The sequence below is a fragment of the Amphibalanus amphitrite genome, unplaced genomic scaffold (genome assembly GCF_019059575.1).
Source record: "Amphibalanus amphitrite isolate SeventyFive unplaced genomic scaffold, NRLGWU_Aamphi_draft 000523F_arrow, whole genome shotgun sequence".
NCBI classification, from domain to species: domain Eukaryota; kingdom Metazoa; phylum Arthropoda; class Thecostraca; order Balanomorpha; family Balanidae; genus Amphibalanus; species Amphibalanus amphitrite.
In genome coordinates, this window is record NW_024882017.1 from 218,124 (window position 1) to 233,058 (window position 14,935).

General features: G+C 46.8%; 2 protein-coding genes across 2 annotated transcripts in view; both read left to right on the forward strand.

The window, feature by feature from the left end:
* The window catches only part of LOC122393206 (HEAT repeat-containing protein 1 homolog), a 162,423-nt gene extending 156,425 nt beyond the window's left edge, over positions 1–5,998 (forward strand). The window contains exons 12-13 of the mRNA XM_043389034.1: positions 5,723–5,789; positions 5,995–5,998. Of these exons, the coding sequence (XP_043244969.1) occupies positions 5,723–5,789; positions 5,995–5,998 (71 nt within the window). The remainder of the gene's footprint in view (positions 1–5,722; positions 5,790–5,994) is intronic.
* A 5,562-nt stretch (positions 5,999–11,560) lies between these two features.
* LOC122393207 (HEAT repeat-containing protein 1-like) overlaps positions 11,561–14,935 on the forward strand; it is a 158,624-nt gene continuing 155,249 nt past the window's right edge. Inside the window, exons 1-2 of the mRNA XM_043389035.1 lie at positions 11,561–11,590; positions 11,720–12,448. Coding sequence (XP_043244970.1) covers positions 11,561–11,590; positions 11,720–12,448 — 759 coding nt within the window. The remainder of the gene's footprint in view (positions 11,591–11,719; positions 12,449–14,935) is intronic.

Sequence of the window (14,935 nt, forward strand, 5' to 3'; positions counted from 1 at the left end):
GCCCCAGGTCCGCTCACTCCCTCCCCACATTACCCCCCGCCCCACACCACACCACACTCCAGCCCGCCTTATCCACCGAGCCGAGCCAAATCGACAGGCCTGACCCTTACCCCCCCCCCCCCCCAGCCGGTGTAACGCAGCGTCCGGTCAAATCGCTATAACAGGCGACCCGAGCCGGTGTCATACAGTGTGGGTAAGCTGTGCCGCTTCACTCACGGGTCATGCGGCACAGCCTACCGGTACCAGGCGGCTGCTGCCAATGCTGAGCCATACTGGAACCCGGTGGATGAAGAGTAGCGGACCATCAACCTGTACACGACTGTACTATTTTCTCGAGAATATGCGCGCGGAAATGTTTGCCATGAAATATTTTTGCAATGAGTTATGCAGTCAAAGGTTGAATATTTATCGTGGCATTTTAAGCTTTGTATTATGATGAAGAGCTGTGCTCGAAATTATTTACTCTCGCCCTGGCAGGGCAGGGGGGGGGGGGGCGCACTGGAGTGCCTGGAACATGAACTATGCACGTGCAGTTAACCCGCGCCCTGGTGGGGGGGGCTATTTTTGCCCCCCTCCAGACTTTTCGTAATATCTCCAGAACTGCTGCGCCGATCGTCACCAAACTTTCAGTACCCTCCCGGACATCAATTTTATACATTTTGACCAAACATTTTTTTTTCAAAGGCTATGATAGGTTGGCCGGAAATGACGTCAGAGTGACGTCATGTTCTTCCGTTTTTGACCCAAAAAAGGGTTTCGCGGGAAGAGCTGTCAGGCCTATAGCTTTGCAAATACAGAAAAATGATAAGACACGAAAGCTGTAGAATTGACAGGGCTACAAAACTGCTATCTCGGATTTTTGAAATTTTTGGATTTTGACCCCAAAAAAATCAATTTTTGTAATATAATTGCCGAAAAACCCAAAAAGTTTTTTGAATTTCGAAAAAAAAACGGGATATATGTGATAGTCCTTACCACCTTCTATCCACATACCAAATTTGACATCGATACCTCTTTTTTTGGCCAAGTTAAGGAAAAAACTGTTCAAAATTGATGACGTCAAATTTTTAAACTCAATTTTTAACCATTGTAGCGCAAAACAAAGACCACCATTAGACTCCCCGTGACGAGCTGCATCGAATCAATATCAATTTTTTGCAAAGCTCTCAACTTTAAAATTTGACCTTTTTTGACCAGACCTTGACCTGACCTTCACCAGAAACTAGAAAGTGAACTAAGCCGTACTTGATGGTCTTATAACCAACACCATTGAGTTGGAAATGAAAAATTGGCCATAAAACATGCATCGCACAACCTTAGTAAAACTGGGTTCCTGTGCTGACCCTTGGTGACCTGACGTGTGACCTGACCTGTGACCTGACCTGATATTGTCAGTGACCTCAAATAGCAAGATATGTAAAGGGTGTCTCAAAAGTTCGTTAACACATTTTCCATCATGCCAATAAAGCATATAAGAACCGGCCAAAAATCTAAGGTTTTGGTGTCTGTGTGTACACTAGACAAATATGCATGCTTTGACAACTGATTCAGAGGGTTGAAAACCAAACCGTTTGCTTTATCTCCAAAAATATTTGCCCATACCGATTTTCGTCGCTCCGTCAGCTGCCTGAGGCTGATAAAAGGTTACCAGCTTTCAAGCTCTTGTAGGGGAATCCCCTGCAGTTTCTGCGTCGGATTTAGGTTTGACGAGCTCCCCGGCAACATCCGCTTCTCCCTAAAAGCCGACAGCTTGCATCGACACCATCCGTGAGTATTTTGTAGGTTTTCTCTGGCGCTAACTCCTTCATGAATGACTGGCGCCGACCTCCGAAGCACCATTTTCCTTTTCAAAACAACCCCATTCCTGAACAAATGGGAAGTGCCAGGGCAAATTTTTCGCAGCATATCGTAGCAGAATGCGTGTCGGCCATCTGTTTCTTAGACACATTTTGCAAATTTTGCAAAACCCAAACGCTCGTCATTCCCCATGCCAAGACCTTCGCTGGGTTCCGGATTGTTTTCCTCAGGAGAGGTTCTGCTTTGTAAACGGCCGAGTCCTGTCCATCGTGCGGTTTTGTCCGGATTTTGTGTGTAAAAGAAAGCCATTTGCTCCAGATCTGCCTCTTGAAACTTCGTAAGATAAAACTTTACATTAATTGACACTTTTGGAGGGTCACTTGTCCTCGGCATTGACGATTTTCGTGTTATTTTCCCCAAAAATTTAGCGTATAGGTATTATAAACAATTTTAAATGACATTTTGTCTTTATTTTATTATGACCTGCAATTTTTGCAGGTCATAGCAAGGGGTAATCAGGGGCTCTGAATCCTCCTGTAACAATTTCAGGCTTATCAGACGAGTGGTTCTTGAGTTATAGTGTATAACATGTTTTGGATCTTGCGTTGCAGCCCCAAGTTTGGCGGGCTGTAACTCTAAGACGGATAATCCAAATGCCAAATGCTATACGGCATTGAACTTGCATTGAAACAAAGAATAATATGCATTTTTAAAATTTTGAAATATATACTATTTTTTATATATAACACCTCGAGTTTCCTTTCATTTGCATTTTTATGCCTTTGGGACCAAATTTTTTCGAATTTTTATTTGCTTAAAAATATTTTTGGATCATTTTTAAGTAGTATGCAAAAAATTAGGAAGGTGTTCTTTCTATAAATGTACTTATTTTGCGTCACCGTAATGGTCTCGAATTGTGATTTTGGAAGAGAGCCTACAAATGGTGTGGTAAAGCTGCCTAGTGACATCACTGGTTACTGAAAGTTCAATTGAAGTCATTTTTGCCTCACTTTTGCGTTGTTGACCTTGCGTGACGTCATTCGTACGTCACTAGGGTCATAAGAGTTTTTCGTCAATAACTCTCGATCAAATTGAGCTAGAGAGACGGGAAGGCTACCAATGGACTCGGGAAGACCTTGCGAATCGAATGATGTGCAAAATGATCTCATTCACCCAGCTTCGTGGCCTGACCCGACTGTTAACCATCTCTGTAGCGGCGCTGTTTGTCCAGCGCCGCGCTGGTTGGCTTTGCCGTGGACTCGGGGCGGTCACGTGATGCCCGGGGGCCAGCTGCCGGCTGGGCCGCCCGGTCGGGGCGCGGAGCCAAATACACGGCAGTGTGCTTACCCGAGGTCAGCGACTTAAGCTGACTTCACCAGAACAAACAGTATACCATTCGACGCGCCGGAGCTAGGCAGACACTAAGATGCTAAAATCGCGGCTCTGCGACCATTTGTTGCGAAGTTATCTATCAAAAACCGGACCCGTAATTTTGGGTCACTTGAAATGACCTCAGGGGTCACCAATGAACCCGAGACCTTAAAATTTGGTATCATTCGATGCATCTTGTAACGGCGCACATGCTCGTTTTTTCCGCAAGGTTCTAGCTCCATTAGAGGCGAAACGGCGAGCTGGGGTCGTATCGACCCCCCGGAAACCCATTTTGTATACATTTAAATGAGGAACTTATAGAAAGAACACCTTTCTAATTTTTTGCATGTCGATTTTAAAGGACCTGAGGTTTATTTTGAAGAAATAAAAATGGCAAAAATTTTGGTCCCAAGGGTCATTATAGACAATTTAAAAAAAATACTACGACTTTTATCAATATGTAAAGCTTTTCTTTCCAATTTTAAAAATACTGTATTTATCTTTGATTCATCGTTAATTCAAAGCTGTTTACCGTTTGTTGCTTGCTTAGCTCGTTTTTGAGTTATAGCTCATCAAACTCACCCTTACAATCTGAAGTTAAGAAAGTATTATGCAATGTAACTCAAAAAGTTTTCATCTGAGAAGTCTGATATTTTGGCAGGTGTTTTTGGAGCCTATGATTACCCCTTGTACCAATTTTCATTCAAATCTGAGAGATGAGGGTGACGGGCCTGGTACGATCTATCGTGGAATGCCCCACCTGTCAACGAACTTTTGAGACACCCTGTACTAGGCAACTGACGCCCTATCGCTGATTCTCGACAAAATGCGTTTTCCTCGGTGTTATAGCGATTTCGCTAGAAGACCCGCGAACAGTGAAACATTTCATCTTTGACCTGGCCTGTGACGTCATCGGTGACCCCGAGGTCAATGCAATTTTACTTTCCCTCGACAAATTTGACGGGCCTTTCGAGCGCCGTTTGAATTTTACGGATCCGTCCAGTAGTTTCGGAGATATGAGGGGTGGGGCAAAAAATACCCCCCCCCCCCGCACCAGGGCCTCGTTTCATAAAAGGAATTACTTACGGCGTTCCGTCAATTATGCCAGATTTGTCGTATTTGATGCCAATTCGGTTTCATAAAGCCGGAGACCGGAGTAATTCACGCCATCGAAATTACTGAGCTTCATTTACGGCAAATGCTCGAATCCGGACCAATTGATGCCATTTGGGTTTCATAAAACGACGTGATTAACGCCAAATATTTGATCAAGTTCTTGATATCAGTGGTGTAAACTACGCACAGAAATGTTGCGTGAATTTGAATTAATGTGAAGATTTGAAGCTAATTTTTAATATATTTTATAATGTTGAGCCCGGTGAGGAAGAAAGAATAGCCAAAATGAGAAAAAGAAACTGCAAGTCTTCTGTACCAGTCGCTTTTTGTGGCAGCTATCGGAATTTTGTTTATTCGCCGCGCCGCGCCACTTTCGTAGTAAGGCACTTCTGCTTAGCTGGCTTTCTGCTGTTTTCAATATATTGATTTAATGAAGGATGGTCATCAATATCAATTTTGTTTTTTTCATAAATAATTTTTAAGATAAAAATTCAACATAATTGTTTTATAATTTCTTGTAAAAAATAAGTGTTGACACGAAATTGTAATTTGTAGGACGCTTGATAAATTACGGCAACTACGCAAATGTGCTTAGTTACGGAGCTGTAAACAATGCCAGTTGTGGCTTTGTGAAACCGCTTCATTTGCGCTCCGTAGTTTGAAAGGGTGTGAATTACGGAAAGGTGTAAGTTACGGCAGAGTTTTATGAAACGAGGCCCAGGTCGCGTTATAAACAGACCCCACCAGGGCGCGGGTTAATTCATATCTTACTGTAGGTAGATATCCACACCAATCTCGCGTGCTTCCAAGCATTTGTGGGATGTTTCGGTTGGTTTCAGGTTCAGTCCGAGCTCAGTCTGAGTTTCGGTGGTTTTGCCCGGTGTGTGCCCTCAGTTCCGTTCCTCCAATTCTGGCCCAAGGCAACGCAAGAGCGCTGCCGGCTCTAGTTAGATCCTACTAGTAAACTCAAAGCCAAAGTGAATCATTGATTGATTCAGCGAACGCAAGTAGCAAAAAATCGAGGGCGGAGAATCTGTGCGATCCCCTCCCCTTTAAGTGCAAGGATAATTAAGTGCAAAGGTTAAACCCGAAATGCCTCTTGATGATTGAGTTAGGCATGAAGAAATATCTATTTCTAAAGCGATTGTAGCTCCGATCCACTTTTTGAACGCTTCCACGCCCACGATGCATTACTAGTGCCGAAAACGACTCAGCGCTAAGTCCATGAGGAGGGGTGGGGTGGAACAGGGGAGCCAGCCATGTTGTCTGGGATCAAACACCCTTAGCCCAACCATTTGAAGGCTAAATAAAGTTAGTAAATGTAGCGTAGTGTGCGATACGAATCAAATCGTGGTAGGATGGATAAAGTCTCGCCGCAGTGCGGCGGTCGGTCTCTGTGTGTCTGTCTGACGCCGTTTTGGTGATGTCCTCCTGACAGAGGCGGCGGCCGCGCTGGCCGAGGCGGCGGCCGTCTCGCACTGGGAGTACACGGCGGCGGCGCTGCGGCAGCTGGCCGCGCTGCTGGCCGGCCTATCGCCGGGGGTGCGCCGCGCCGCGCTGGCCGCGCTGGCCGCCCGTCTGGCCAGCGCCCGGGTGTCGCTGCCAGCGCGGTGCGCAGCCGCCGCGCTGGCCTCCACTGTGCTGCGCAGCCACAGCCACGGCGCCGTCCAAGTGGTGCGGCTGATACGATCGCTGCTCGACCGCCAACAGGTGAGGCCGCTCACCTGCTCACCAAAGCTTCCAATCCACATCTCAACAACGGCCGGGAAGATTGCGCCCAAATTTGGCGCACCGCAAGAGACTGGTTTGTGGGATGCAGCGCGCAATTCATGATTGATTTTTCTTATAGCTGCTCCTCTATCCTTTCTTGATGTCCACTGAAAATTTCAAATTTCTGTGGTTTTTGATTTCGGAGATGACCTCATTTTTCAGGTCATGTCATGACCCAAATGACCAATTCTCAACATCTTTCGTTGGCTATGGGCTTTGTGAGCTTTTGACACCTTGATTTCGGCCTGTTTTGCCAGTCTTACCTCCCACCTATCATGGAACATGTTGTTCGACGATGTACAGATGTCAAGGTCAGGGTCAAGGTCAACCTAGGTCATCTAAAATAATTGCGTTTTAGGCAAGCGTAATTTACTTTTCGTGAAGTTTTTTGACTGCATTTTTGGTAAAAGCTTCTCAGATCATGATTTCATGTAATATGGACACATAAACACACGGTGCACACATCAGTATACACACAGACACACACAGACATACAAACACATATATTTGACCTTGACCTAACTTGACCTGAAATGACCTCAGCAGCAAAAATCTGGTCGGGTAGTGTTACAAAGAGGTTCTAGCTGGCTTGGCACCAGAAAACGGCATCGTCATCGGTATATGCTAAGCAGCGCACTTGATATCCATCGGTGACCCAAAACAGCAACATTTTTTAGTTTGACCTGACCTGGAAGGTCAATGACTGACCTGAGAAGGTAAAACTGGGTATCATTGGATTCGTCTCTTCCCAAAGAATCTTTTTGGTCTATACCGCGAAGCTCTATCTCCAACAGGAACGAAATGGCGCGGGGGGGGGGGGTGGCAACCCCCCCCCCATGTGCGTTCTAGGATTGGAAAATGGCATGTGCGGGCGAGGGTTAAAAGAATACTGATGCTGGTCAGTTCGACCGTACAATTGAGAACTCAGGCACTTCAGCGGCTCAGGTAAGTACACCCTTGGGTACACCTACCCAGGGCTGTAGTTCGGTCCTCTGGGTGGGGTGACAGCTACAATAAGCCACACATTTTAGAGTATTCACAATACTCAAGCAAGACCCCCACTTACAGTCATCCTCCCGTGCTACGCAAAACGACAGCCGAAGGGGCTCACCAATTCACCATGGCCTTAGAGGACCTCAGGGGCGGTGCTTCCTATACAGTTGGCGGGGCGGCTGCCCCACCAACTTGGTATTTTGCCCCACCAACTTTGGCTGATTTCTAAGACTTTGTTGCTTTGCAAAGTAATTTTTCGCATTGAAGAGCTTTGGATGTCTGTTAAATGTAAAATATTATGTCCGTAATGATAGGAATTGATTCAGTGTGGCATTCTATTCAACTTTATAATCGGACATTGTGGGTTTGACGACTTTTTGTCCCACCAACTTCCCTGGAAAAGCTCCACCCATGGTCAGGACCTGATGCTGGTGTGAGAGGACCTCGCCACGATCTGGGATTTGTTTTATTGGGTTAGGCCTTTTCGGTCTGACGAGACCATTTCGGAGCCGGGAGGATGATAGGAATTGGGGGGGGGGGGGATTGGTCTGGGCGAGCACCCTGGTGAGTCGCCGGGGCTGAGCCCGTCCAGAGGGCAGGCCGACCAGCCCCTAAGCACTCACCGCACCCGGTTACGGGTGTGCTCTTATCGGGGGTTCCCGCATGGGATAATGTTGCCCATGCAGCCCGGAACAAGGGGTTGAGGCGTGGAGGAGAGGGATTTGACTGTGCTGAGGATAGAAATGACGGAATGGTGTGTGGTATGAGAGAGTCCAGGAGGTTTTAATACTCAGTGTCGGCCTATATTGGTCTGCCCCTATATACAGCCACCGTCCACCAGTCACAACGGCCAACAAAACCTCCACCTCTTATCCCCCCTGTCCCCCCGTCCTTTGGAAACTGCTAATTCTTATATCGTCATCCACGAATTCCACGTGTACTGTAAACGACTGGCTAAAACGGCTTCATATATTTCGACTAACCAGTTAAGACTTAGCCCTCGCCCTGGCAGGGGGGGGGGGGTCGATGCGACCCCCCTAAGGTTTTTCGAAGATAGCGTAAAAAACGGCGGCGCTTTGGCACAGCCTATGGGGCAACCTTTTTACATATGACCTGAAAATTTCAGGTCCGGGTGACCTTGGGTCAGGTCACCAGGTCAGAAAAACCGGTACAAGTTCACGGTCAAATTTCAATTTTCTTTTTGCACCTGTCCAACTCACAGTTTTGGACTGATTTCCTTCAAACGTTCACGATGTGCTAAGTTCACCAACTTGTATAACATATAGTTCGGGTTTTTTGAGGTCACTGACCTGAGGTCAGTTAGAGGTCATTACGTCGTAATGTTAAGCCTATGGGAAAATACTAAATTCGGAAAATACTGGAGATATCCGCTTCGTTCTATCACTTTTGTGCTTTGAAACCACAGAACTTAACAGCAGGTCACTTGGTGCTTCTTTGTTTGGTGTACTTATCCATGGGTCAGGTCAAATGAGGTCAACTGAGGTCAAATGACGTTTTTGCCAATAACTTGGCACATAATGACGCTAGAGCTTAAAAGATGGTGTCATTGTGTTCCTGGTGATCAGCCGAATCGAATGATATGCGATATGATGCAATTTGGTTAACTTGAACTTAATTAATTAATTAAAGTTTACTTAAAAATTAAGAAAAACTTTAAGTACACTTTAGCAAGCTAAAATGTATATCATTCGACGCACCTTGACGTGCTGAGTTCACTGGTGCTTTTCTTTTTGCCCTATCTTAATTAGATCAAAAGTTATAAGCGAAAAACTTTTGACCTGTTTTTAGCGAAATTTATACATTTATACCCCCAAAACCCCCTAAATATTGAACTAAAGCAACCAAATTTGCACAGGGGCGAGAACTCCAGGGGGCCCACCTACCTACCAAATTTGGTGTTTCTAGGTGCCATAGGAGCCAATCGCGAGGGGGGGGGTCGCATCGACCCCCCCCCCCCTGCCAGGCCGTGTTATGAAAAATGCCCTGCCAGGGCGAGGGTTAAGAGCATGACTTCAAGCCAGAAAATGTCGACTCTGACTTCGGAGTCGAAGTACAAATGAGTTCGGTGACTCCAGCTCCGACTCTGGCCAGAGCTGTCAAGTGAAGCTGACGAGTTGCCAAGGTCTGGCTCCGACCCCGCAGTCATGCAGTTGCACGACACAAAATTTCAAACTTCTAGGAAATAAGTTATACGGTTAAAGGACAACAATTTTTTTAGAGGCAGAGTTACTTGACTTGGTGACCAGACCTTAGGTGTTCTGGCATCGAACTTGTTACACGGGCTGCAAAATCAAGGTGTTTTGGAGCTGTTTTGCCAATTGGCTGTAATATTTTTGAGGCGCTTCACGCCGCTGATTCTTATTCGAGTCAAAAAGTACGGTAACAATACCTAATATCGGGTTTTTAGTCGGCCGATCCGTCCCCCCCCCCCGGGGCTGCCCTTCTGCATTTCAACGGTTGCCAAGATCGTCATGTAGAAGGCACCTGAAAATTCCGAGCACTCGGCGAAAAAAAAAAACTGGCTAAAAGGCCAACTCAAAAGAATCATCTGGAGTCTGGGACGATTGTCCGTCGATGGACAAACTTGTACTGGAGGTCCATAAGGCTCATGTAAGGCCAAAGTTAGCGGGATCTAGCCATGCTGTGTCATGTGCCTTTGAAAAACTTAAGCAGTCAGGGTTGAATAAACACCCCAAACTTTGCCATTCATGCATGAACAAGTGCAAATTCTGGTTGAGCATTTGAATAAAAATGAAACTAACAGCATTGTAGGTTACAATTATAAAAAGACAATTATAAAAAGACAAAAGTAACAGCAGAGCTTACTCTACAAGGCATAACCATTAATTTTGTAACTGACATCCAAATTCGCACCTCCTAAGTTTAACCCACCTACCAGCCACCTGCACATTTCTAAATTGATGAAATACTAGGACTTACTCCACAAGGAGATCGAATGGGTCGGAGCGCTTTCAATATGTATTATACATATCGTCGTCAGCGAATCAATAACGGGTCGAATCGAGTCGGGTATCGAAGAGGTTCGGGAGCTGCGCGGCAGAGCGATCACATACTATTCGAATTATGCATTAAAGAGAATAAAAAACACGTGAGAACAATCATGATACACTAGCTGCTAAAATGAATTAAAATGGGGTGCTAAAATGCATAAATGGCACGTATAAAAGTACAATAAGGGGGGGGGGAACAGGATACCTATGGTGATAAAGACTGAGTAGAAAAGGGAACAAAGACTATACAAAACTGAGTGCAAAAACTGTAAAAGGACGAGTACAAATATAAATACATACAAAGGCCGAACTAGACGTAAACACTACTGACAAAAACGGCGGATTATCGGCAGCCAGCGGTCATGCAGCAGGGCACCCGAGTTCCTGTTCACGTTTGCGTCATTCGGCGACACCAGGACGGCTTCACGCCGACCAACAGTCCGAATATAGGCCGATTCCAGGAGAAGTCGCATCTGGTGATGACTGGCTCGATTCAAGATCTTGATGGCATCGAAAGCAGGTGAGCAGTCTCTATGGGTACTGAAGGCCGATGTATTGGCTCTCGAGCGGACTGCTCCAGTCCAGCTCTCCCGGTGTTCTCGGAGTCTCGTGCCCAGCTCACGATCTGTCTCGCCGATATAGACCATTGGGTCACCGTCCACTTGGCAGGAGCACTCGATCCGATAGATGACGTTGCTCTGTTGTAGCTTAGGCAGTTGGTGCTTAGCCTTGCTGCAGAGCAGCGAGCCGATGGTGACTGAAGGCTTGGAGACGAGCTGGATCCCGATCTTGCTGGCCTCCCGTTTGAGTTGGTAGAACAGGGGGCCGGCAAACGGAACAGAGACTCGGACAGGCGCCGGGTGTGAGTTCGCGCTAGGTGGCGCTGGTAGGGCCCTTGCCTTCAGTCTGAGATCGGTCCGAGTCTTCTGAATGGCCGAGTCGATGAATGATCGTGGGTAGCCATGATGATGAAACTTCTGGCGGATGAAGTCAAGCTCCTGCTGGCGGTCTCTCATGGACGAACAGTATCGGATCGCTCGAGTGCAGTCAGATCGAATGGCCGCTCTCAGGTAGCGGGTCTCGGTGTAGGAGCTGAAGGCAGGCACTTGGTTGGTGTTGCAGGACTTCCTGTAGACCTTGGTGCAGAACTTGTCGTCTCTTCTAGTGATGCAGATGTCAAGATACGGTAGCTGTCGGTTTACTTCCAAGTCAGTGGTGACATTGATGCTGGAGTCCTTGCTGTTCAGCTGGTTGACCCACGTGTTGAGGATGTCGTCACTGCCCTCGAACAAGACCAGGTAGTCGTCCGCGTATCGGCAGAAAGCATGGACCCTGCCACCACAGTTGGCCGCCAGGAGCTCCAGATCAGCCTCCCAGTGTCCCATGTACAGGTCAGCGACCACCGGAGAGTAGCTTTTGCCCATGGCTAGGCCGGTAGTCTGCCTGAACCATCGCTCCTTGTCACCGTCTTGAATGACCGCATGGCAGTTCTGGATAGAGATGTTCAGCAGGTCAGCGACTGCGTCGGGCTTGAGACAAGTTACGTCGGAGAGGGCGTCTCTGTTGTCTCGCAGCTGAGTACGAATCAGTGAGATGGCTGTCTGAGTAGGTATTGACGGGAACATCGCCTCCACATCCAGGGAGACGAGACAGGGTCCATCGCCTCCACATCCAGGGACAGAGACGAGACGAGAGGCAGGGTCCATGCTTTCTGCCGATACGCGGACGACTACCTGGTCTTGTTCGAGGGCAGTGACGACATCCTCAACACGTGGGTCAACCAGCTGAACAGCAAGGACTCCAGCATCAATGTCACCACTGACTTGGAAGTAAACCGACAGCTACCGTATCTTGACATCTGCATCACTAGAAGAGACGACAAGTTCTGCACCAAGGTCTACAGGAAGTCCTGCAACACCAACCAAGTGCCTGCCTTCAGCTCCTACACCGAGACCCGCTACCTGAGAGCGGCCATTCGATCTGACTGCACTCGAGCGATCCGATACTGTTCGTCCATGAGAGACCGCCAGCAGGAGCTTGACTTCATCCGCCAGAAGTTTCATCATCATGGCTACCCACGATCATTCATCGACTCGGCCATTCAGAAGACTCGGACCGATCTCAGACTGAAGGCAAGGGCCCTACCAGCGCCACCTAGCGCGAACTCACACCCGGCGCCTGTCCGAGTCTCTGTTCCGTTTGCCGGCCCCCTGTTCTACCAACTCAAACGGGAGGCCAGCAAGATCGGGATCCAGCTCGTCTCCAAGCCTTCAGTCACCATCGGCTCGCTGCTCTGCAGCAAGGCTAAGCACCAACTGCCTAAGCTACAACAGAGCAACGTCATCTATCGGATCGAGTGCTCCTGCCAAGTGGACGGTGACCCAATGGTCTATATCGGCGAGACAGATCGTGAGCTGGGCACGAGACTCCGAGAACACCGGGAGAGCTGGACTGGAGCAGTCCGCTCGAGAGCCAATACATCGGCCTTCAGTACCCATAGAGACTGCTCACCTGCTTTCGATGCCATCAAGATCTTGAATCGAGCCAGTCATCACCAGATGCGACTTCTCCTGGAATCGGCCTATATTCGGACTGTTGGTCGGCGTGAAGCCGTCCTGGTGTCGCCGAATGACGCAAACGTGAACAGGAACTCGGGTGCCCTGCTGCATGACCGCTGGCTGCCGATAATCCGCCGTTTTTGTCAGTAGTGTTTACGTCTAGTTCGGCCTTTGTATGTATTTATATTTGTACTCGTCCTTTTACAGTTTTTGCACTCAGTTTTGTATAGTCTTTGTTCCCTTTTCTACTCAGTCTTTATCACCATAGGTATCCTGTTCCTCCCCCCCCCTTATTGTACTTTTATACGTGCCATTTATGCATTTTAGCACCCCATTTTAATTCATTTTAGCAGCTAGTGTATCATGATTGTTCTCACGTGTTTTTTTATTCTCTTTAATGCATAATTCGAATAGTATGTGATCGCTCTGCCGCGCAGCTCCCGAACCTCTTCGATACCCGACTCGATTCGACCCGTTATTGATTCGCTGACGACGATATGTATAATACATATTGAAAGCGCTCCGACCCATTCGATCTCCTTGTGGAGTAAGTCCTAGTATTTCATCAATTTAATTCCATCTCCACATCATGTCATTATGCACATTTCTATGTGCTGCGCAGTGTTTACAGTCACTACACATTACAAAATTATGAGAATTAAAATAGTTTTGAACAATCAAGCAAGTCAGGACTGGTATGCAGATTCACAAGTTCTCTCAACATCTTCAACTACCAGCAATCAAGAGCACCTTGTGATCTCATGGTAACTCCGCAGATCCATCTTCTGTTTTCCATTTTCAGTTTTCAATTGAAATATAAGTTCCATCTGGGAGACACATGTTGCATCATTATGTTTAAACAATTATTATGCTTGAACTTTTGGTTTTTCATGTGAACTTCACTTCAAAAGTTGATTCAATATTTAAAGTTGATATAATTTGCATAATGCTACGTTCACGGCGCACTAAATCACATATAGCTTGAAAATAACCAAGCAAAAGCCATATTCTTCAGCAAACTATGAGATCTATCTGATCCATGCTGCGTTGAAATAATTAAGGATCGCCAAAATCAGTCAAAATATGACAATTAAATTAGTATTAACTTCATAAAACTCTTATTTGTGAGGCAATGCGCAACAGAAATGCGAGGGAATTTGGTAGTAATCTGGTAGCAATTATGAAGGATTTCCCCTGTGGCTGATAAAAATCAATGGAAACAAATTTTTTAACGCAGAGGAAATCCTTCATTATGAGTTGCAGGGACCATTTGATTGGCCCATTTTAGTTAAATATAGGCCGAATGTTTCGATTTCAACCCCATTTATCGTAATGAGACGAATCCATTGGCTTAGTGGTATGTCTTTTGAACACATATAGGCCTTGGATTTCTCCTTAGCCTGCCTGAAACACACCATGATTTGCATGCATTGCTATGGGTGAAGGAAAATTCTTACGCCGTGATGACGTCACGGTAAAGGAATTCTGAAGCTCGTGAACGGGGGCTGGATTCAGTCGCCGATGGGTGGTCACCATGTCGGCGACAAAACGACGCCAGTCGACCCGAAAACTGGCAAAATAGCTTACGGTGGTCGGGTACCCAATCTAAGATATCACGATTTGCACATAAATCTGTGAAAATTCGAAAATAAAGTCAAACAAACCTTTGAGTTAACCCATATTCACGAATAAACAGCAGGATTGTCGGTGGAAGTTTTCTAAAGACCACCAAAGCTGGACAGAGAAGGAAATACGGCACATTAATAATACAGCTGTATTCTCAAAACAGAAAGGTCCTAGTGAACCGCCCGGAAGTATTGAGTCTTTTCTTAGTTCTGTTTGACTTGCTGTACTGAAACTTTCCGCCCCGACACCATGAGATAAAGCACCCCGATCGTGTGAAATAAGACCACGCACTCATAACTTCCCACCGCCCAGCCGGCCGCCCGGCAGATGTCCTGGCGCGCGGGGCCGATAAGGCGCTGCCGCCGGCGCGCGGCGTCGAATTCTCGCCCTTATTGACACCGGCCGGTCGCCGGGCGTAACATGGTGATTGGTCCTCTTCAAGGCGTTTAGGGAGGCCCTAGCAGTCAATTTTTCTTTAAAAAAGGCATCGTTGGACTCAGAAAACCGGTGATCCTTCAGATCCATCAAATTTCCGGCCAATCTCTATCGTCCTATTATATCCAAAATTGTAGAGAAAGCCGTACATCAACAGCTCTACAGTCACCTATCCAACAACCATCTCCTCTCCCCCACTCAGCACGGTTTTCGGCCTCGTCACTCGACTGAAACCGC